The 21,453-nt window shown below is 38.1% G+C and overlaps 1 protein-coding gene across 1 annotated transcript in view; it reads left to right on the forward strand.

Moving 5' to 3' along the window:
• Positions 1-21,453, forward strand: part of OTOGL (otogelin like) — a gene marked incomplete at its 3' end in the record, with an annotated part of 97,062 nt that overhangs the window by 7,743 nt on the left and 67,866 nt on the right. Inside the window, exons 7-20 of the mRNA XM_082482757.1 lie at positions 2,641-2,762; positions 3,940-4,145; positions 6,931-7,061; positions 7,675-7,781; positions 10,039-10,145; positions 10,840-10,965; positions 11,677-11,785; positions 12,033-12,079; positions 13,449-13,594; positions 15,162-15,285; positions 16,974-17,151; positions 18,058-18,182; positions 20,029-20,238; positions 21,037-21,202. Coding sequence (XP_082338883.1) covers positions 2,641-2,762; positions 3,940-4,145; positions 6,931-7,061; positions 7,675-7,781; positions 10,039-10,145; positions 10,840-10,965; positions 11,677-11,785; positions 12,033-12,079; positions 13,449-13,594; positions 15,162-15,285; positions 16,974-17,151; positions 18,058-18,182; positions 20,029-20,238; positions 21,037-21,202 — 1,904 coding nt within the window. The remainder of the gene's footprint in view (positions 1-2,640; positions 2,763-3,939; positions 4,146-6,930; positions 7,062-7,674; positions 7,782-10,038; positions 10,146-10,839; positions 10,966-11,676; positions 11,786-12,032; positions 12,080-13,448; positions 13,595-15,161; positions 15,286-16,973; positions 17,152-18,057; positions 18,183-20,028; positions 20,239-21,036; positions 21,203-21,453) is intronic.

Genomic DNA, 21,453 nt, shown 5'->3' on the forward strand with positions numbered 1-21,453 from the left:
GGCGCTCTTTTTAGTAATTTCCTCAAATTGCTGAGTATCCATGGTTAATGATTTCAGGTCAGGGAGAGTTCAAACCTATACCCTCTTTGAAAGGAAGCTGCCCTATTTATCAGGCTGTTCGTTACTGTGGGGAGAGGATATGAGCTCATTATGTTACTTTTTACACAATGGTTGGGATTTGGTGCTGATTGGGCAGGGGAGAATGGGACAAGAGGAGTCCCAGTTCTGAGCCCTGGTAGTCACAGTGCTCGCAGGGTCAAGGGCAGGCCAAGATGCTGATTTCTGCTCCAAGGACTGGTTTTCATGTATAAACACATGGTCTCCTCTCCTCCCAGATAATAGCATCTAGTGAAGATGATAAGTCTGCCATTAAAGCTACTATTTCTATTCATTCAGATTACAGACAGATGCTGTTACAACTGCCTTCCAGGATTTCATTTTAATACTTTGGATTCTGTGTGCAGCTATGATCTTTTAGGATTTTTCAGAAAATGCTGTAGCAAGCCCAAGATTATATTAAAATCAAGAATAAATATTTCAGTGGATCCAAGTTGCTCTGGAAAGAGAGAAACTATCATACAATTGCTGGAATAAATGTCATGTTTTGTTAAAAACTGAAAATGTTTATTCAGAAAAGTCAAAAGTAATGTTGAAGCACTGCAGTCACTACAGGCTGGGCAATGGAGAGCCAAGAACCTTGCCAAATCCTCCTATTATTGTCCTTCTGGCTTTAATAATCCACCTCTCTGGAGGAGAGTGAAACACAAGGATTATTTTGATTTTCCTTGATTGTGTTTCTGTCTTGGGCCAGGTTCACATAGAAACCATCTGTCAATACTAGTAACATTTATGATGTATTTAATTGTGATTTTCTTTATACAAGTTAAAACTCTAGTGCTTTTCCTGGTTTATGTCACTCAAAGAAACAGTAACTGGTTTTTACTTCCAGGGTTGTTAATTTAGGAAGATAAATTTGAGTATGTGTTAGCACTGTGTGTGTTTACCAACAGATCTTTTCAACAAAAATGATAGCTCTAGATAATTTTACAGCCTCCATTACTATGTTGGCAAAATATTTCAAAATTACTAACCTATTTAGCTTCACTGCACTGTCAAATAAACTGGTAATGCAACTCCCATCCTTCTCAGGTAATGGTGGTGCACACAGTCATAGGAGTCCTATTTGAGCTGTCTAAACTCTGTATACATTTTAATTTAGGTAATGATAGGTATCTAAGATTCACAACACATTCCCCTATCTCCTCAGTGCTGTCTAAAATCAGCTTACATGCTTTCGGAGCACTGTAGTCTAGGGCAACCCACAGGTTTGGGTGGCTCAGCTGCACTGAGATTAATGAAAGCTGTTGAAGTTTTCCTTAAGCTCTTGCAGTAGGTATGTCCTTAAAACTCACTTGGACTTTGTGTGTGTAATTCAAAACGGGGTAGCAGTTAATTGGTTAGAGCATATGCACAGGAAGTTGGAGACATGTATCCCTATCACCAGTCAATTTTCAAGTCCTGGGAGCATGTCCTGGCCAGAGAAAGCTGTGTGGTCTCTGGGGACAAGGAGCTTCCTGCAGAAGTCGTGCTCTACCATGCCAAAGACTGGGAATGCAAATTAAGTCTGACTTCAAGGGTAGCCTCCCATTTTGCCAAACTATAAAAAAGGAAGAGTGCTGGCTTATCATGCCTGTTGCAAGGTCTGAGTACACATTTTGTATGAGATCTGCTTCACTGCTATAAAACCATAGCCATGCTGAGGTAGGAGTTGCATGGCGTTCAGTTCTGGAAGCATGCATTTGAGACCTGCTTCACATCTCTCTCTAGTAGTGGGCAGTCATGGAAGTGACACACCGTCAATATCTGAGACACACAGTTTTGCAAATCTCTCTCTGGCTGACTGAAACTTGTATCTCCATTGCTTTGTTCAAACTGGGGAAGCTGATGTGTGATTCAAACCAATACCCTGGCTCCCTATGCTATGTACGTATAATGGGGAGAGGCAGACTTCAGCAAAGCCTGCTCTTCTCCATCAGCAGGGCTGCAAAGCCAGCGCAAAATAGGTTGCAGCAGATGCACGTAAATTGAATGCCTGCAGTAATCTGGGGGAGCACTCCAAAATCTGAACAAATCCCAAGTGGTTCAGGAAAGCATGTTGTTGTTCAGCTGGTGCCAGTCTCAGCTGTCATGGAGAAAGCTGGTATTATGGTGAGGTTTTGTATTGGTTTGTAGTCCCCTCTTGTAGATCAGACCTCTAGAAACAGAGCAATGGGGGTGTCTCCTCAGGGCAAATGAAAAATTCCTACTTTGGCAGTTATAAGCTAGCTAGCTACAGTGTCTCTGGCGTTCAGCTACATAAAATACCTGAGTATTTCATGCAGTATTTAAACTGCTGTCTTGTGATGCTTTGTGCTATTCAACAGTTGCTGTATTTCTCAGTCGTATTGGGTAGCATGAACTTCTATTTTTGCATATCTTTGTAATTGTGACTTTTTTATATTTTAGGTATTTATTTGCAAAGTTTTTTCAGTGATTGGTGCATAGAAATGTAAAATATCAGATATGAGTTTATGAAAAATTGCATGAAATTATTGAGAACAAACACGTATTCTTTTTGTGTGTATATTTTTCCCCTCTAAGGTTCATAATAGTCCTCACTGTTACGGTTCGGTATATACTTGTCAGAGGTCCATCAGCTTATTTTTTTCAAACCAAGAAGAAATAATTATTTCAGGACATGAAGTAAGAAAAGAAGGAATCAGGTAAGTGTTCTAATGGTGAGTTTTAACATTTTATTGCAAAAAGATTGTGTGGAGCTTGGGAACTTGATGCTTTTTACACCAGCCAGAGAAAATAGTTTTGATATATATCTTTATTGCTCCCTTGCTGTTCTGTATTGGGGCTGATACAACTCTGGTGTGAGCAGACATAATGGTGCTGATGTATTTATTACCTGAGCGAGGATAACGCACACTCCCCGCATGAACCTCATGTTTAACTTCTCAGCTGTAACCTAACGATTACCCATCCCCACTTCGTAGAGATGAAGTCTGCAGCAGACAATTGTAGCTAATCCTTGGTGCATCCTGATACTATTTTGAACAAGACAGTCATTATTTATTCTTGGTAGATATACTTAATGTAAGACATAATCCTCTGCTACACAAGTCTGAATTGGTTGAATCAAAGATCTTAAGTCCCCTTTGCCCCTTCAGGGCAAAAACTCCACAAAACATCTCTGAAGTACATCAAACCCCCAAATTTACCTTTTTTTTTTTTTTAATAAGTAAATATATGAGTGCAAGGCTATCATAAGTACGTTTTTTTGGTTGATAAAGTACAGAAAATGTCAAAGAGTTTTTAAGGTATTCTTGCCACCTCCTTTGATGTAATGCTATAGCCATTAACATCTGAGACTGATAGCTACAGTGATACTGTTGGTCCCAACAGAAGCAATTTTGGAAGATTAGGATTAGATCGATGCTGCAATATTATTGTCCAGGGGTCTTCGGCCAAAGAAGGAAGATATACAGTATTTTGGTCAATAGTATTTTCTGTACTGTAAGTTCCTCCATTTGCAAACATCTAACACAGTGAGGACCCTGTACTCAGAAGGGCTGCTGGTGGTCATAGTGTCACATAACTCCTCAGTGTGTGTGTGCTGGACTTTAAAAATGAAGATGCATTATTCTTTGAGGCCTTTAATTGGTACAACTGATAGGTCTATACAACAGAAAAGCATTAATTTTTGATGGGTGATACAGAGAAGTAAACAGAAGAAAAGATGGTAACAACATGATGAAGAATTGAATGGAAGTGACTGTATACACCTGGGAAAAAGAGTTTAGTGAGTTAGAAGGCGATGTTTTATGTGGTATTTTTCCAGCACTAACCTCATCTCATCTGAGATCTGTGAAGCAGGCTGTTTATTTTTTCCAGATTAATGTTGCCTCAGACAGTTGGAAATGCTTTCCTTGAGAGACTGGCTGACTATATTCTGGTGAAGACTACCTTTGGTTTTTCTCTTGCTTGGGATGGAAACTCTGGTATTTATATTAAGCTGACAGAAGATCATAAGGGAAAACCTTGTGGCCTCTGTGGAAATTTTAATGGCAATAAATATGATGACCTGACACTGCAAAATAGTAAGTAAATAGCTTAGAAATACACCCTTACCTTGTGTGAACAGCTTCCGTGATCACTTTAAAGATATTACAGTAAAAAGACAGTCCTGTTTCAGTTATTTCAGCAGAAAATAGAATATCCACTCTATTCTCCCACATCATTAAAGATGCTAAGGGAAAGGGATCTAAAGATGCTAAGGGAAAGGGTTCAAGAAAATATTTATGTGTAATTTTAAGCCTTTTCTTGCTCAGCAAATCACTTGGGGTGTGTTTATTTTAGCTGAGAAAGTGCCTTCAAATAATAAATAAATAAACAAATGCTTGTGGTTTTCTCTGTGTTTAAGGATGGAGGGAGAAGGAGAGAAGAGCCAAAACATTAATATTTGGAAAAAGCACCATTTTGAGTTATTCATTTATATGAGTATCATAAAAATGCAAGTTGAAATATGTAAATTTCAAAGCTGTTGCCGGGGAGTTCGTTGTATTTCTTTGTTGGCATGGTGTATTATGGGCCTCTGACTACCTTCTAGAATGAGGAATTGCCCAATGCTGAGTCTGAGGCAGAGATTATTTGCTAAACTGGTAGAATATTCTGCAGTCTATGTAAGGAATACTCTACAGGGACTTTTGTTCTACTTGCAAATAATGTGAAAAAAAAACCCAAACCCGAACAAGCTTGAGAATATGAGGAGTATTTTTCTTATTTTCTGATAAAAACAACAATAGGACTTTCACTGTTACCGTTAATTGCTGAGGGAATCTAGTCCCATGGCCCTGCATATTTTTAAGTCACAAAAGTTATCTCACTGTGACTTTTTTCCCCTCCTCTGTTTTCTCCATTTTTTTCTGGTTGATAGCGGAGATTTTTGATTATCTAAGTGAAGGAAGACACAGAGTAGTTATCTTTGTATTGTCTTTAAAAATCTGGCCAATATAAATTTTTCATACCTATTCTGTCATGAAAACAATAACTTCCCTGTTTCATGCATTAACTTCTGCACAGCAGAGTATAGTATGTTTAATAACTAGTTAAAGCTGGTGATCTGTAATAATGGAGAAAAATAGAGTTTGGAGGAGATAATGAATTCATATCATCTCTAAAAAATAGTAATTTCAGTGTCTTTAAATGTATTATCTGTTATAAAAGACTTCCAGCTCTTAGCTTTCTTAACTTCCAGAGCTAAGTTTCTTCACCATCATCATTTTGTCTAGCATTTTTCTTTATCAGAAATTATAGTATTGCTTTAGTGGGCAATCAAGAGCACTATGAATCATTTTAACCTTGAACAAGTTGTACAACTTGGTGCCTTGACTCTGCGCAAACATAAAGCATGAAGTTCTGATGTCTTCACAAGAATAGACTGCTAATTCAAATTACTTCTAAGCCGCAACATTTTTCTAAGTGTATCCAAATCTTATAAATCATCTGAGATGATGATATGTCTCCCCCAGCTAAACTACTTCCCCCAGTAGTGTAAGGGAAGCTCTTATATCTACCCTGCACCTTCCAGAGTCTGAATGCTCTCTAGTTGCAATGCCCCAAATAAATAAATTTCCGAGAGGCATGTAATCCTCCATTTCAAAGCACAGTTTAAAAACAAACTCATTTTCTGTTTCCTTGTCTTCACTTTTAATGGCATCTTTGTATTACTTTAATATACAAGGCTGTATCTGTGTATAGAACTGTTTCAAGGACAGTGATTTTATTTTGAGGACGTAGAAAATATTTTCAAGCCATGTCAAAATTTAAATAAAATATTTTTAATGTTTTTGCAGAAGCAGAGGTATGCCAACAGGTTTACCTCTAGATCAAACCCCAGGGTTATCTGCGTGAAGAATTACTCTGTCAGAGAGGGAGAAATGTTTTCACTCTCCCGGGCTGTTACATAAAATAGCCTGGTGGTTAGGATCATATCTTTGTTTATTTGTGGAGATCCAAGTACAAATATCTGACTGGTGTGCTTTGGGGCTTTCCACATTGCAGAGTGTCAAACTTCGTACATCTTGTGCTGGAAGAAGTTAGATTAAGTTTTGGATAGTACAGCTCTGTGAAAAAAACTAGCTGATTTCATTTCGATACCCTGTCTCCTAACCATGCACAGATAGAGACAACCATAGCATACATACCAATTACTGTAAGGTTCTTCACGGTGGAGGCAATATACCCTTTTTAACATACTTAAGAACATAGAAAAAATGTAATATTTAGTTCTGGCTGCAAAAATATGGAAATTTTGGTTCTGTTTCTTTACTGCCAGCTTTCTTATATGTTCATGTATCTTCCTCAGCCAGTTGCCATGACTTCCAGTCACACATCTTCATTAATTCTCCCATGCTCATGCTGTGAGGACAGCTGGGCATGCAGTGGTGCATTTGTTGTAGGGCTTTTCTGCAGCAAGGGAAAAGGAGGGAGATAATAGTGCTAACTGAAATGTGATGAAAGCCTTCAATTGTTTTAAAGAAATGTAGTTTTTCTTAAGTATTCAATGCGTTACCCTTGTCCTTATTTGTATGTGTTATAAAATTTTCAGTGATTGTGCTTAAAAAAACCCCAACAAGCATCTTGTCATATATTTTTTTTTTTAATCTTTTCATTTAAATGTAGTATAAAATACTGCCTGAACCTAAAAAAGAAAAATAACATTTTCCTACACCACCCGGACTTTGAACTTATCTGTAATTGAGGTAATGAACACATTGAAAAACTACCCAAAATTTCCAAGCTGTCTTTTGTGTTTGTGTTGACAAGTTTTTTGGTTTTTTTTTTTTTTTTTTTCCTGGATGCTCTGCCAATGTTTTCATGCAGTAGGTGAATATACAGAAGACATTGCTGAATTTGCAAATAGTTGGGCTGTGCAAACCTCAGATGACATAGCCTGTGTACCTACTGCCTCAGATTTTTCCAGTCCTTGCTCAGCTGACACAGAACTCACTGAGGTAAATTAATCATGTTTTTTTTTATATATATTTTCTTAATCTTCACTGCCTAGTAATGGTACAAGAATCTAGCAATATACACCATGTTGAAAAATGCCCTAAATGCATTGAATCTTTGAGAAATGCAAGATTCAGATCAGGACTGTTGCTAGGGAATGTTTGAAGGTCTTCAGATATTTAGCTTAAAAGTACAAAGGTTCAGATAAGATGTGCCAAGTGGAACAGGTATGTTGGCAGAGCTCCTCATTGCTGCATTAAACTTGGGTTCAGTTTCCCCTCCTGGCATCTTACACCTCATTATTTTGGAAATTGTGAAATACTGCAGAAGTAACATGTTCAGCTCCTGCATTGACACAAAATGCTTTTTTTTTGTCATTTCAGTCTTTCATCCCACCTGGTTTAGTAGCAGCATGCTGTCAAGCCAGCCTAGGCAGAGAGGACAAATTTTAGGAAGAATAATAAAAGAGACATAATAATAAATTGAGACTGTGACATTCTCAAATTTTAATGGGGACATAAAGGACCCTGTATTAAGGAAACAAAGATAAAAATAATTATGCTTGTTCAGAAAGTATTTGCTAACTGTCATTTATTGGTTCTCCTTAATGCGCAGGACATATTCTTCAAGTGCCAAATATTCCTACAGTTTCCTTTTCTCAGCTGTCATGAAAGCATAGATCCATATTCTTATATTTCGAGCTGTATGAATGATCTTTGCAGGTAAGACTGGAGTTCTTGTATATTTATTGTCGATACATGACATGAATGCTCACTCTTTCGTTTGAGACCAGAACTGAGCAGCATTGAGGGAAGTTAGGAGGATTCAAGTTCAAAGCAAAAGAGATGGGATTTCTCAGCAGACAATTTAGTGTGGAAACAAAGGGCACAGAATCAGCCTGACAAGGCATAATTGGATTGATAAAGATTTTACATGGATTCAAGGAAATACTGGTCAAATACATGGAAGACAGATCCGTGGAGAATCACTAATGACAGAAAAGGAGCTGATAATCACAACCCCCCCCGAAACCTGTGTCTGGAGGTCCTGAATCAAAAATACATGGAGATAATACTTGGGGGAAATATCAGTGATAGCGGAGGAGCTGGACCATTTGTCTGACACGGTTGAACTGCTTTTATGAACAACTCCTATGGTTGAAATTATTTTTCAAAATTATTTTATTTATGTAAATTCAGAGTTGTCAAAAGAAATTCAACTATTGTTGGCTTTGGAGGGAGTTACCTCCTCCGCTGCTGGCATTATACGCAGCCTGGTATTTTCCCCTTAGCTCTCCAGACTCCTGTTTAGTTCTTGACAGTCATTCAAGTTAAACTGGTGCTCCAGACTTAATTGGATAGATGACTTAGCAGCATATCACTTGCCTTTTACTAGGGTTTTTAAATTAAGAAGTAATTGTCATAAATAGTAGGATTTTTTACCAGATACTGTTATGGCCTTCTCAGAATATCATCAATTTAATCTAAAACATACAGAAAAGATCACAAGACTAAATGTAAGAATCACTCAGTAGCATCCATTACAACTTGTTAGTTCATTTTTGATGAATTTTCAGTTTAATGTTTTGCCATCAAGTCAAGACGGAAGAATCTGTGTTTGTAGGCAAACTTTCAAAGGGTGTTTCCTGAAGTTTATGATCAGTACATTGATTTTTATCAGAGAAGAGATGAGTTGCATCGATATGGTCACTTTGTAACTCAGGCATTTATTGTGACTTTTTCTTAGCCAAAGAAGAATAATGAAAAGCAATTTTTCAAATGTAATATTGAATCACTGTCATACTGTTAAGGTAGATTTGATCTGTGTTGATGAGAACCGTGTGAATGTTAAAAACCTTGAAGGAAGTTTCTGTGTCTCAGAACTTCATTAATTTGGGCTTATTTTTTTTATAAAAGAGACCTCTTTTCTTGTGGTTTAGTGTCAGTGTATGAAGTTTCTTGTATTATTTCTATTAAGACCCATCTAATTGGATTAGATAAGGAGAGCTGGGGAGACTGGAGAGACTCTGATCACTGTAACAAAGAGTATACTGGTGTTTGATTTGATAACAGATGTGTTGAAAGCAGAGTACAAACACGATATAATATATTCTTAAGACCATTAATACTGGAAGCATGATCTTGTGTGCTGAAAGTCAAACTCAGCTGATCTGTCACGGTCATGCATATAATAGAAATGTTGTGTTATGACTATTTCGTTTTGGCCTCAAATCCTCCATAGTGAGTGATGGGACTTGTTGGACTTTCACAGTAACAAAAGGTTGGTGGTATCTTTCCTCATGTGACTTACATCTGAATAAAATTTGAGCTTACCTAAACATTGATGAATGTCTCTTTACATGATCCTGGCAAAACCACACTGTACAGCTTCTTCTGTATAGGCTACGGCAGAGATGATGTCTTTGCCCAAGGTCGCGCTGTAAATCCCTAAGCCTGTCTATCTATTCAGTAGATAATGCTTCTGGCATCGACCACTTCAGCACAACCAGAACCAACAGGGTTCTTCTCACCTAAGTTCAAGGACTGACAGGGAATTGGAAACTTGAACTTGTTACTTGGTCCAGAATGCCTTTTACTAGTGTAGGTCAGAGTTTCCACGTCATGCAGGAGGGAGAGGGCCTGAGATGTGGATCTTGAGACTGTTGAGTTGTCCATTGTCTTCAAGACAAGGTCATGTTTCTTTCATCATAAGCAGCTTTTATCTTTTTTTTTTTTTTGTAATAAATTAGTGGTTTTGTTGCTTGTGGTAATATTAAACCAAAATAACTTTTTGTAATATCAAATGATAAAAACACAACAGTGTATTCAGTATAGCTCACTCCTTTTCATAGCATTTCCACTGTGTGCTATTATGACTGAGTGGTGTCAGCTATGTGTGAAGTATCCTGTGCAGTCTCATGGCAGAGATTTCTAGATAGGATTTGAGTTCCTTGATTACTCCCTTGTTTTATCATTTCAGAGTGGATGATGATGAAACATACTGCAGAGCAGTGACAGAGTACGCTAGAGCATGCTCTCATGCTGGATCCCCAGTGCGGGACTGGAGGGATGACTTTCCTGCCTGTAGTAAGACTATTTAATAAAGCATACTATGTGACCTTTGAGATACCCCACGTATCCATTTCAAATAATTCCACCTTGACAACTTTTGTCACTGTAGGACTCAAACCTGATACTGAAGTAGATCAGCCAGCTTCACCACTTCTGGCAATCAATTAAGTCAATGACTTGCTAGAGGAATATTTTAATTCCATTGTGATCTGATCTAGATCCGTACAAAATTAATGTTTCCACAAATTGCTTGAAACGTCATGTGTGCTGATCATATTCTAGGTCAAAGAACAAACGTCTGTGGAGATCTGTTGTTGCCCCTCTTCACACATGACCTTTCAGCCTCTACTGGTGCTATAACAGAATTAATACAGTTAATCCAGCTCCTGTCGCCACCACCCATCAATTTCCATTCAGTCTCATGCACAAGACTTTGATCTAGCTGAGATATGAGCACATGTTTCCCTGTCACAGAAACTATAACTTCTTTTGGAGGGGTGATGTAAAAATTTGTTAAAGACAGACTTAAATACTGTGAGAGATTCATCACAGTTCATAAGTTAAAACCTCTCCAAACAATCCATTGTACCTAATCTGAATAATTACCTATACCAGATATGCTGTACAACTGTTTATTTGAGAGAGAGGGGTTCTCCAGTATGGAAAGAGAAATTGCACTAATCTTCAATGTACCATGTATTTTTTCTAGCTGAGAAGTGTGAAGACAGCTTTGTACACCGTGACTGTATCAGTTGTTGTCCACCAACCTGCACATTTGAAAAAGATTGTCTTGGCAGCAACCTACACTGCTTGGATGGCTGTTACTGTCCAGATGGTAAGTACTGTCAATTTAATGTGGAAAAATATATGTAAAGCTAATATCCAGCATCATAATAAAGTTGTCTAAATAGACTGTTCTTAAAGTTAAAGCCAGAAAATAAAATATTGTAAATTCTGCTCTAGCTGTTGTTATTCTCACTGTGGTTTTTCCTTTTATTGTGCTCTAAATTTTTCTCTAGAATACAAAGCCGGCTGAGAATGAAATATCAGTTAAAACCTGGAGCTATAACTAATACTTGCTACAATAAGATACTACATAGATATCATCCACTTGATTTGAATTATTCCAAAATCTATTGAGATTTTTCTTAAACAGAATGTGTCTTATGCTCTGTACAAGAAAACAAACTTCCTGAAACCTGTACTCAATAAAAATTAGGGATTGGACTATGAACAGTCCTGTTCTAGAAGGACTAAAGATTATATGATCTCAGAATCTTTTCGTTTTTTAAGTCTGTACACTTTTACATGCTAAAGGCAGATATTTTTCATAAAGCAACTATTCAGAGTGACAACTGCTTTGAGAGAGATTCACTGTTCATCTCTGAGCACTCTGCACTCGCTCGGTGACTATTTTTGCTGGTCCCCAGTTGAGACTGATGAGATCACCTTCTGGCAGATTTGAATGTTTGAGTCAGATGGGGGAAAAGCGGTGACTGGCGTTTCTTAAGTTGTTTATCTCATTTATTAACTTCCCTCCCAATAGGTCTCATTATGGAAAATGGAACTTGTATCTCTCTGTCAAATTGTCCTTGTATTTATCATGGATCTGCCTTCCCTGTAGGCTCAAAAATTGAACAAGAATGTAGCAACTGGTATGTCAAATCCTCACGTCTGTGTTTCCTCTCTCTGGGACTGCTGCCCATAGTTGGTTTAACATCATAGTCACACTTTAAAGAATAGTCAGTATCTATGTTCATAGTCCGGACCCTGTGTATCACTAAAATATGCAGGCTATTCTATGGAAAGGGTGAATTCAAGACATATTAACTAGCTCAAAGCTGCTCTTTTTGCTAAAGATCAGAACACTGAATTTCTGTGTTTTGTGATTTTTCTTTTTAGTATTTGTATTGGTGGCATTTGGAACTGCACAGATCATGATTGCCCAGGTATCTGTATTTCATTATTCTTTTCTCTTCTCAATGAACATGAGATAACCTTTTCAGAAGACAACAGAACTAAATATGATCCAAAGGCTTGGGATGCTAATTTAAGAAGAAAGATTTAAGCAGGTGGATATTGAAAGTAGCAGTGGGCCAGCTGGGGTGAAGCTGTTAACTGCCTGACCATACACATCTTAAATTTTCCCATATGCTTCTCCAACTCAGTGCCTTACATCCACCTCTTGTTTTCTATTTCCCATTTACTCTGTATGTTCTTTGGGGCAGGCGGCTTATTTTTACTGCCTGTGGGCAGGTATAAGGATCTCCTCAATTCTAGGTGCAGCTGTAAGCAAATGATAAGAAAAACATCATTCTGATGCTCAGTGTGCTATATTTTCTCCCTTGTAACAGTAGTTCGCATTTGGATAAAGATCTTTATCTTTAAAGATTACATGTCTCTGTAATGAGTTACTCAGAGGACTTGCAATAGTTGTGTAGTGCAACTCTTGACAGTTCTGTATCTTAGACAAGATTATACTATGAAACTTGTGAAAGAGAATTTTTTACAAATTAAGGAGCCTCTTCTGAATGAGGTAATAAACAAGGTGTAACAGTCACTAAGCAAGGCTTGACAGGGGGGATCTGTAGTGTAAAACAGTTGACACTGAGAACCACTACATACGTCTTGTGTGTGTTGTGTATGCATGTCAGGGCTTAAGTACGACTACTCTAGTCCGGTCCTAGGGACTAAATGCCTGTTAGTAGCAGGAGCAGGTTAGATGTGCTCCCACAGAGCACCTCCTGCAGTTCTAGTTCATATGCTCTGACACTGCCCCGTGGTGTGAATGAAAGTGCAGTAAATGGGCATGCGCTGGAGACTTGCTTCAACAGTGCACTCCTGATCTGAACTGAATTCATTTAATATAGATGCACCCTGAGGACAGACACCTGCAGCCTCTTCATATCTGGGTTAACAAGCAGTGCCATAGTACCTAGAAGGAAGGAGAAAGAAGCTTGTGCTTTTTCACACTCACTCATGACAAAAGATGATGAGGAATATTCCAGGAAACTGCGGAGTTGTAATAAGTGAAAGCTCTTATGTATTTTAGAGAAATCATGACTCCAAGGCATCTCGTCTTGTTAGAACTAAAAGATGCTGCACATTGCTGTGTGCAACATGAGATGGTATCTGATGGAAACAGGTGTATATAATATATTTTACTTCCAAATGCCATAATAGCTAGGTAGGTTAAAGTTAGCCTGGATTATGTGCTTAGAAATAGGGAGAAAGTTTCTTATTTATCTCTCTTCCGTCATTTAAATAATAATGATTCTTATGCAAGTGAACATTCTTGTTTATCCTTTTTCTCTCAAGCCGAGTGCTCAGTCACAGGCAGCTCTCATTTCACAACATTTGATGGACGTCATTTTACTTTTCTTGGGATTTGCCAGTACATTTTGGTAAAAGGCACCGGGAAAAACAAATTCACAATCACTTTACAGAAAGCACCTTGTGGACAAGTAAGTCACATTTTCGTTGAACATTCACAACAAATGTGTACATCCATATTTCAGGCAATCTTGTATAGGTTTTATTGTAAACCACCGGGTTATGTTTAACAGAAAAATATCATAAATTGAAACCATTTTACAGGTTTTTTGTAAGTGGTTGTATTGCTACATGTTGTATTGCCCTTTGTAAAATCAATTGCATCTTTAGAGGGATAAAGTCTGAAGAGTTATTCATTTATGCACATTAAACAAGTATATACATCTTTGGTTATGGTACAAACAGGTGTCTTAGGCTTTAGAAAAGCTCTTGCTGGCAGCACTGAACAGGCTTAATACACTGCTAGTTAGGCAAGAGATTTTTTTTGGTAGCTTTAAAGTTTTATTTGTTAGGTTATAGACTATTTCATTTGTTGGAGCAATGCCTTTTAGAAAACTATTGAAGAGAATAGCCACCACACATATTGCTTGAAAGCATTTTGTCAGATATCCAACAACAGGCTTTACAAATAGAGGTGCTTATAAAAAGTAGTTATCTGTGAGACTGGATGTAATGATGTTATTAGTCACCTAGGCTCCCAGGACGAGGGTCTCTCAGACTGTGACTCACGGCCACCCATGTGCTGAGGGCTGGCATGCCTCAAGTCAACCGCAGGGAGTAACGCTCTGAAGCTGCCCTACTGTAGGAGTGTCTCTCATGTCCGTCCCTTCAAGACCTAGATTATGAGCTGGTGTCTCTGCTTTTTGTAGGCACATCCTTCTGCATAGGTGTTGAGATCCTTGTTTCTGCATTTCAGGTGGCCTCAAGCATGAAGCCATTGCTTAGGTAGCCACTGAGAGACAAGGATGCTACCGGAAACAACCCTTAGCACAACTCTAGGCACCTTGGAAAGTTCCTGGGTGAAATTACAGGGGCTTCGGGGAGCATAATATGCTTGGTTTAAGCTGGTTATGTGTCACCTTTTGTCCTGTACTTAGGTTCATAAATTCTGCCTGGATAGCACTTTAAAATGATGGGTGTGATTTAGTTTACAAGTCACCATTTTTTGATAGTCAGATATTTATAAATTATTTTAATGTAATTCTGGGGAAATTGTATCCTTTTGCTGCAGTCAGAGATCAAGACTAGGTTGCAAGGTGGAAGAGACGCACCTTCATGTGTGCAATAGTTTTTTTTTTTCTCCTGTTTGCTGCATTTGGTCTCTGGTTGCAGCAGCTCAATAGCGATTGGGTGAGACCCAGAAATGAGGGGTAGCCAGGGTGGCCATGAAAGTTTGGCATTTTGAACTCAGTATCAGTACTTGGGGACCTCTGCCCACTTACCACTAGACTGCCATAATAGCTAAAATGCATTCTTCTTGCTCTTATATTCATATGCAATGTTTTATTATGTTCTACATACAATTTTGGGTGCTCTATTTCATACTTTAAGTGATAGTTTACAATTGATTTACCTGATGACAGTTCTGATATTTCCTTTCTATACAACTGTTTTCTCCCCCTGTTTGTTTGTTTTTGCTTTCCATGGTAATATTAAAGTGTTTGCCTGTTTCTGATGGTGAAACTTGTTTCTACTTAGAACTTTGACCACGCCTGCATTGAGTCTCTAACACTAGTTCTTGAAGACGATGTGAGCAAACAAGTAACTCTCACGAGATATGGTCAAGTCCAAACTGGCCCTAACCAAGTTTTTAACCTTAATGGTAAGAAGTGCATGGAGTAGAAGTTTGCTAGGGTTCAAATTCTTTCTTTTATATGCTCCAAAGCTTTTAAATAACATCTGTCTCTGATGAAGGAACTTCTTCAAACATAACTTATGAAATGTACAATAACTTATTTCTTGTAACCTTAGCAATGGTTCTAGAAATGTACTTTTTCAGCCTGTGAAAGAGTCCTTCATTATGCCCTCATTTCTTTGCATTCCTTATCTTGCAGAGTACCTGGAAATTCCACTCATTTTGTTTGTGTTTAGGGGGGCAGGAGGTAAGAAAAAGAAGGGAGGTGAAGAAAGGATGGAAATCATCTTGATGCTGAAATTAAGGTCTAGCTTGATTAAAGATTTTTGAAATAAATGGCATGTAATAGAAACTGTGTGCTCTACAGGATCTACGTTGCTTTCAGCGCTGACTTACATTGTGATTCCAGGCAGATTACTTTACCTTTTTTGAAAGGATAGTAAGATAAATCAAGCTGAAAGGGATGTTATAAAACTAAGCACTGTAGGTGGAAATTATATTGCTAAATTTTGTATTTAATGGCGATTAGTAGTAAATTCTTATTGGATTTTTAGTCTCTTTCGGTAAAAGCAAAGTGGTAGTTCCCCTTCACTTAGCCAGTCTCTGGGAAAACAGAGCTTAGGGAGTTGCGTGCTGGTGGTTGCAGCTATGCTTTTTCTTCACTGAATTTGTCCAGTTGTAGTTCTGCTTTGGGCATTTGTAGCTTCCTATGACAATAAGTTTCATAGATCAGTTATACTTTCAGTCATGTTGAAAGTTCTGCTTCATAATTTGATCGATAATTCCGTTTTATGTCTTTTGAATCAGTCCCTATTCACTTGCTTGTCTCCTTGCATAGTCTGCATCAAATATAATCTGTGACAAATATTTTGATGTCACATTCTTGATAACTGCGTGTTATCTATTAAGTCTTTTCAGCTAAGAACATCTTTAAGCTCACATCAGCATTTTTTCTGCCTCTTGTCAGTTTATGCAGCTAAGTGTGTGTGTGTGCGCGCATGTGTAGAGGCTGCTTGTGAAGGTAGATCTGCTTTAAGCCTGCAGCTGCAAGTAGCCCAACAATGTGTAGCAAATGAGTGGTGTGACTGTGAAATTTCCATTTCCTTGCATAATGGATTTGCTGGGAAGGAAAAATGGGAATTTGATAGGGCCTTAGTTCACATACAATCTAAGGAAAGAACTATACTGATGTCATATCAATACTAGTAAGAGGGAAACTTCAATCTGAAGACTGCAATACATTTTACAGACATCTGTTAATTAATCTTATAATATCCCTGGGGGCTAAGAAACAAGTGGTTTCTTGTCTTGTCTTCTCATTGCCAGAGGCATGCTGTTGCATTGCTTTCCTCTCAAAAAAATGAAATGTGAGAGGGGTTTCTGGATAACTCACAGGTACAGAAAGGTGAGAGAATTTCTAACTGTTGACAGTAGTTGCAATTCCTGATTTGTGCTGCTAATGAAAAAGATTTGTAGTCTCATAAGTTCACATGGACAATGGGTGAGGTCGTTGGATGGGATGCAGGTGAGGTTGTGCATAGTTTCTCATTTTATTTCTGAGTTTTCAAAATCTATTTTCTTTAAGGCATATACCGATACAACCTGAAAGTTGCATTTCAGTGACTTTGTTTTTCTTTTTCTTTTGCTATGTGCAGGGGCTATTGAAATTCAGAATATATCGTCTTTGTTTGTTCAACTGAAAACTAGTTTTGGTTTGAAGATACTTTTTGGTAAAGACGGAGAGAGAATCTATGTTCAAGTTGATGTCAGTTGGAAGAGAAGAACGTTCGGACTATGTGGAACATACAATGGGAATTTAAGAGATGATTTTCTGTAAGTTGTACATTGTACATTTAGACTGTGTTTAACAACATGAAAAGTTTTGTTTAATGAAATAATCTGATTAATTTCATTAATGTGCTCCTACTTTATTAAACTAATCAATACAAAATCTCTTAATTAAAATATTAGTTAATTTTAAAAATATGAAACTCATAAATGTAGCTAAGTCATTCTAGAAAATTACCATATTATTTATAGAAGTCATTGGTTAGTGATATTGCTTGAACACACTTTTTTTCCTCCCTGCTGATCCCTTACCATCAGAGCAAAGACACGAACACTGACAAAAAGAGCAGATGATAATACTAGTAGCGTACTCACCTGATTAACAATTACTTCTGTTTGATTTTTTTCCACATCATGTTTAAATGGAAAAAAAAATAATTCTGAACCACAGGAACAGTTTAATTAGAAGAGCACACTTTCCTTTTTATTTGACTTTATTTCCTCCAATCTATAATATTGAAAAACTCTTCTAGCAATAATAAATGCTTTTGAAATACATGGTGAAAAACAGTATCAAAACGCAAACAACACCCATCTAGAATACTGAAATTAAATAACAGGTTAAATTTTTGATATTTCACGGAATGCATATACTCAAAAAAAGCCAAATTCTGCTGTCATTAATGTCTTCTTCAACTGATTTCAGAGTACTTGAATTAAGCACAAGTGAGAACAGACTTTGAAAGTAAGAATATTTTTGCATAAGTAAAATATTGAGGAAAAAGCTTCAAATGCCCTCTCTTCTTTTATACCTCACAGATGGAAATTCTTTTGACACGTGGAATGTTCAATGTGACTATGCATCTAAACCTTTTTGATGTTCTTGCATCTTCACCCGTGTAGTCCATAAAGTCATCAGGACGCTTGCAGTATTGATCTTTTTCTTTTCAGTTCTCCAGCAGGAATGATAGAAGGGACCCCACAACTTCATGCCAATGCATGGAAAGTTTCCTCAGCTTGTTCTGTGCCTATCAATATTCCTGTGGTTGATCCCTGCAACGTTAATCAGCAAAATGGTATGTTTTCATGTAGGTGTCTGGAATTAGCTGTATCTTATTTTTATGGAATACTTGTTTTCTCTGTGAATGAGTTGCACTGTTACTTCCTATTCATTAATGAATATGTATATATATTTTAACTTCAGTTTTAGATACACACTCTTTCTTTCCTTTTTCTTTTTTTTTTTGGCAAAGAACATTCTTTCCACACATTTAGCATGTAACATGGAGTAAGCCCTTCATAAATATAAGCATAAATGTAATACATTTAATGCTGGGTCTACTGGCCATGAGTCCTAAATTCTGCTGTATAATAAACATGCAAAGTGCTAGGCTACACCGTCTGTAGTCCTGTAAATTGTTCCAGTTAAAAGGAATGATGTGATGCGTGTTTGTAGATTGACAAAGAAAGTACAGGAGACAGTGTCTTGCCGAGACAGTGTTCAGATCAAAAGTCGTGTCTCTAGCTTCTCTATGTTTGTCTAAGTTGCAATAAAAAGTTTTCTTACCCTCCATATATGCTCTCTGACACAGAATGATGCAAACAATCAGATCTGTGGATTTGTTCAAATTCCTGAGTAAAGATTTAGTTTTGGCTGGTTGATGTGCGTATGTTTTGCGTTGAACTTTCACTGTCTCCTCCTTTCCACGCTGCTGTTCTTTTCAATTAATGAAGACAATGAGCAGACGGTACTTGCCAATTCTGACAGAATTTAGTCTAATGTTTTTAATGTTTCAGACATAAGGCCTGACTCCTGACTAGGGATGTGGGATTTGGCCATATTTATATCCTGTGGGAGCAAGCTCAAAATAACCATAAACCTTTAAGAATCTGGGACATTCTAAGACTTTTTATGCCTCCAGTTTTGGCTGTCTTCTAAAGCAGTACATCTCAGCCAGATTAGCTCTCTCCAAGATGCTTCCTGCCACACCTTCAGTTCTGTGCTTCCTCAGTAAAGGTGGAGTTTGACATAAATGTAAGCTGCTTAGAGCAGGAGGGTGGATTACATGACCTTCTGATGTCCCTTCTAGCCTGAATTTTCCTGTGATCTTGTAATCATCACTGGAAAAAGCAGTCCCTGAGTAAGTGGTCCTGCCCCGTGCTACCACCTGTGCTAAGCCAGCACAAGCATTTTTCCAGGCCTGTGATGATTTTAATCTGATGAAACTGAGAAAGAAATGATAGTTTGTTTGTTTACTTATTTTATCAGGTTACTTTTCAACCAAGTCAAGTTCAGCCCTTGAATCTAATTTACTGAGAGACTCCAGGAATTCTTGTTTCAGTGTGTGTATGTGGGAGTGAACAGGGAAGATGAAGGGTAGGGACACTCCTTTAGCAGTAAAATTGGCTTAAATATGATCCACACTATGGTGTTCCTGAGATATTCCACCAGTTCTTATGGTAGTATGCTTCAGTGGTAGGAGGAGGGTCTGTTGGCACTGGAAGGTATATGGCCAACTTGGGACTTGCATGCCCCTGAGCTCCAGCTTCCTGAGTCCACAAGCCAGGAAGTATATGGCCATTGCTAATTTCAAAGGTAAATGAAACATCAAGTAGGAAAAAACATATTCCAAGCTTTGGAGGACTCTTCTAACTCTTTTGAAATATATTATTTTGCTGTTTAAGTTTCCTGCACTACTAGAGGAAGGCATAACTGTTTTTATATAGTTACTTTTCTCTTATGTGGAGTTTATTGTTGAGGGAGTTGCTTACAAGGTCAGTTTTAAACTATAGAACTTTGCAGAAAGACATTATATACAAGTCTTTGTTGCGCAACTGGCTATGTTTGGTTTTAATATTCTGCACTATCCATTTGGCTCATATTAAAATGGATCTGGCTAAAACAATGTCACCTTCGCTTAGCTGGGTATGCATCTCAGTGTGATATCATCAATCAAGACGTTTTTGCTCCCTGCCATGCCTACATCAGCCCAGGATTATACTACCAGCTATGCCGCTTCGACGCGTGCAAATGTGGAAGCAGCTGCTTGTGTAATGCTCTGGCACACTATGCTTATGTCTGTGGCAAGCACGGGGTTGCCGTTGACTTCAGATCTCATATTTCTTACTGTGGTGAGTAACGTTTGCAGAATGAAGTATCTTTTAGAAATGTGTAAAATTCTACAAATATAATTCGTTCCACAAAATACAGGTATTGACCTTTTTTGCTGGAAACTAGAATTGTACCGTGGGCTAATGACATCCTCAGAGGAGAATGCTATGGGCTTTACGTTAGGTATCTGAGCTGGGGACCCTGAGCTGCCTCACAGGGCGTGCCTGTCCCATTCCGTTGGCTACAGAGAGAATTTAAATTTCTGACTTTGAGCTCCTAAGTCATATGGAAGCCCCTATTGGCTAAAGTAGTCAGGGAGTGGCAGGAGCAGGGCTGCTCCCTAAGAGCAGGCAAGGCAGCATGTCAGGGGCTCCCCAGGGGGAACAGGGCAGGGAAGGGCAGGGCAGGCAGTGATTTGCCAAGTAGGTTACAGCAATGATTTAAAATAAGGCATTTCTAAACCACAGAGTAATGTCTCAACCTTAACTGGACCATCCTTCTTCACTTGGAAGGCTGAATTATTAGACAGACACACTCACCACCACCACGCCTCCCCCACTTAACATATGCCTACTGCTTACAAAATAGACAATTCCAGCCAAGGAATTGTCTAACATAAACCCACCTAAATCTGATAATTTCTAACTTAAGAAATCAGTAAAGAAAGCATATTTTTCTCATGCATTTTAACTCACCCTAGTGCAGCAAGAGATCATTTTGCTTTGCTGTTTTGCACTCCCATGATATACTGCTGTTTCCCGTTTTTCACATTTTAAGAGTATGTTGTTCTCCCTTTTCTCTCCCTCTCTCTCCTCCAGCTGTGATGTGTCACAGTGGTATGCTTTATCATCAGTGCTCTTCTTTTTGTAAACACTCCTGTGCTTCACTTTCTATGGCAAATATCTGTGGTGATGACTGTGCGGAAGGATGTAATTGTCCTGAAGGGAAATATTTTGAAGAGTCGGTCAGCTTTTGTGTATCAATGTAAGTCATAAGAAAATAGAATATATGCGTGGCACATTTTCCTCTTTCCAGCAAGATTTAAAATAGGTTTTGTTGCTGTTTCCCTCGAGATGTAGACTGCCTAAACAGGATAGCAAGCAATATCTGAAGGTTTCAGATTCTTTTGTACTAATCAATACTGGGCCCTCGTCTGCTTCTGCGTGTACACCCATCTACTGCACTTCAGAGAAGATATGTCACACCGCTTTAGAGAAGGGTGATGAAACGTTTTT

This window comes from Vanellus vanellus (genome assembly GCF_965231255.1).
Source record: "Vanellus vanellus genome assembly, chromosome: 1".
Classification (NCBI taxonomy): Eukaryota; Metazoa; Chordata; class Aves; order Charadriiformes; family Charadriidae; genus Vanellus; species Vanellus vanellus.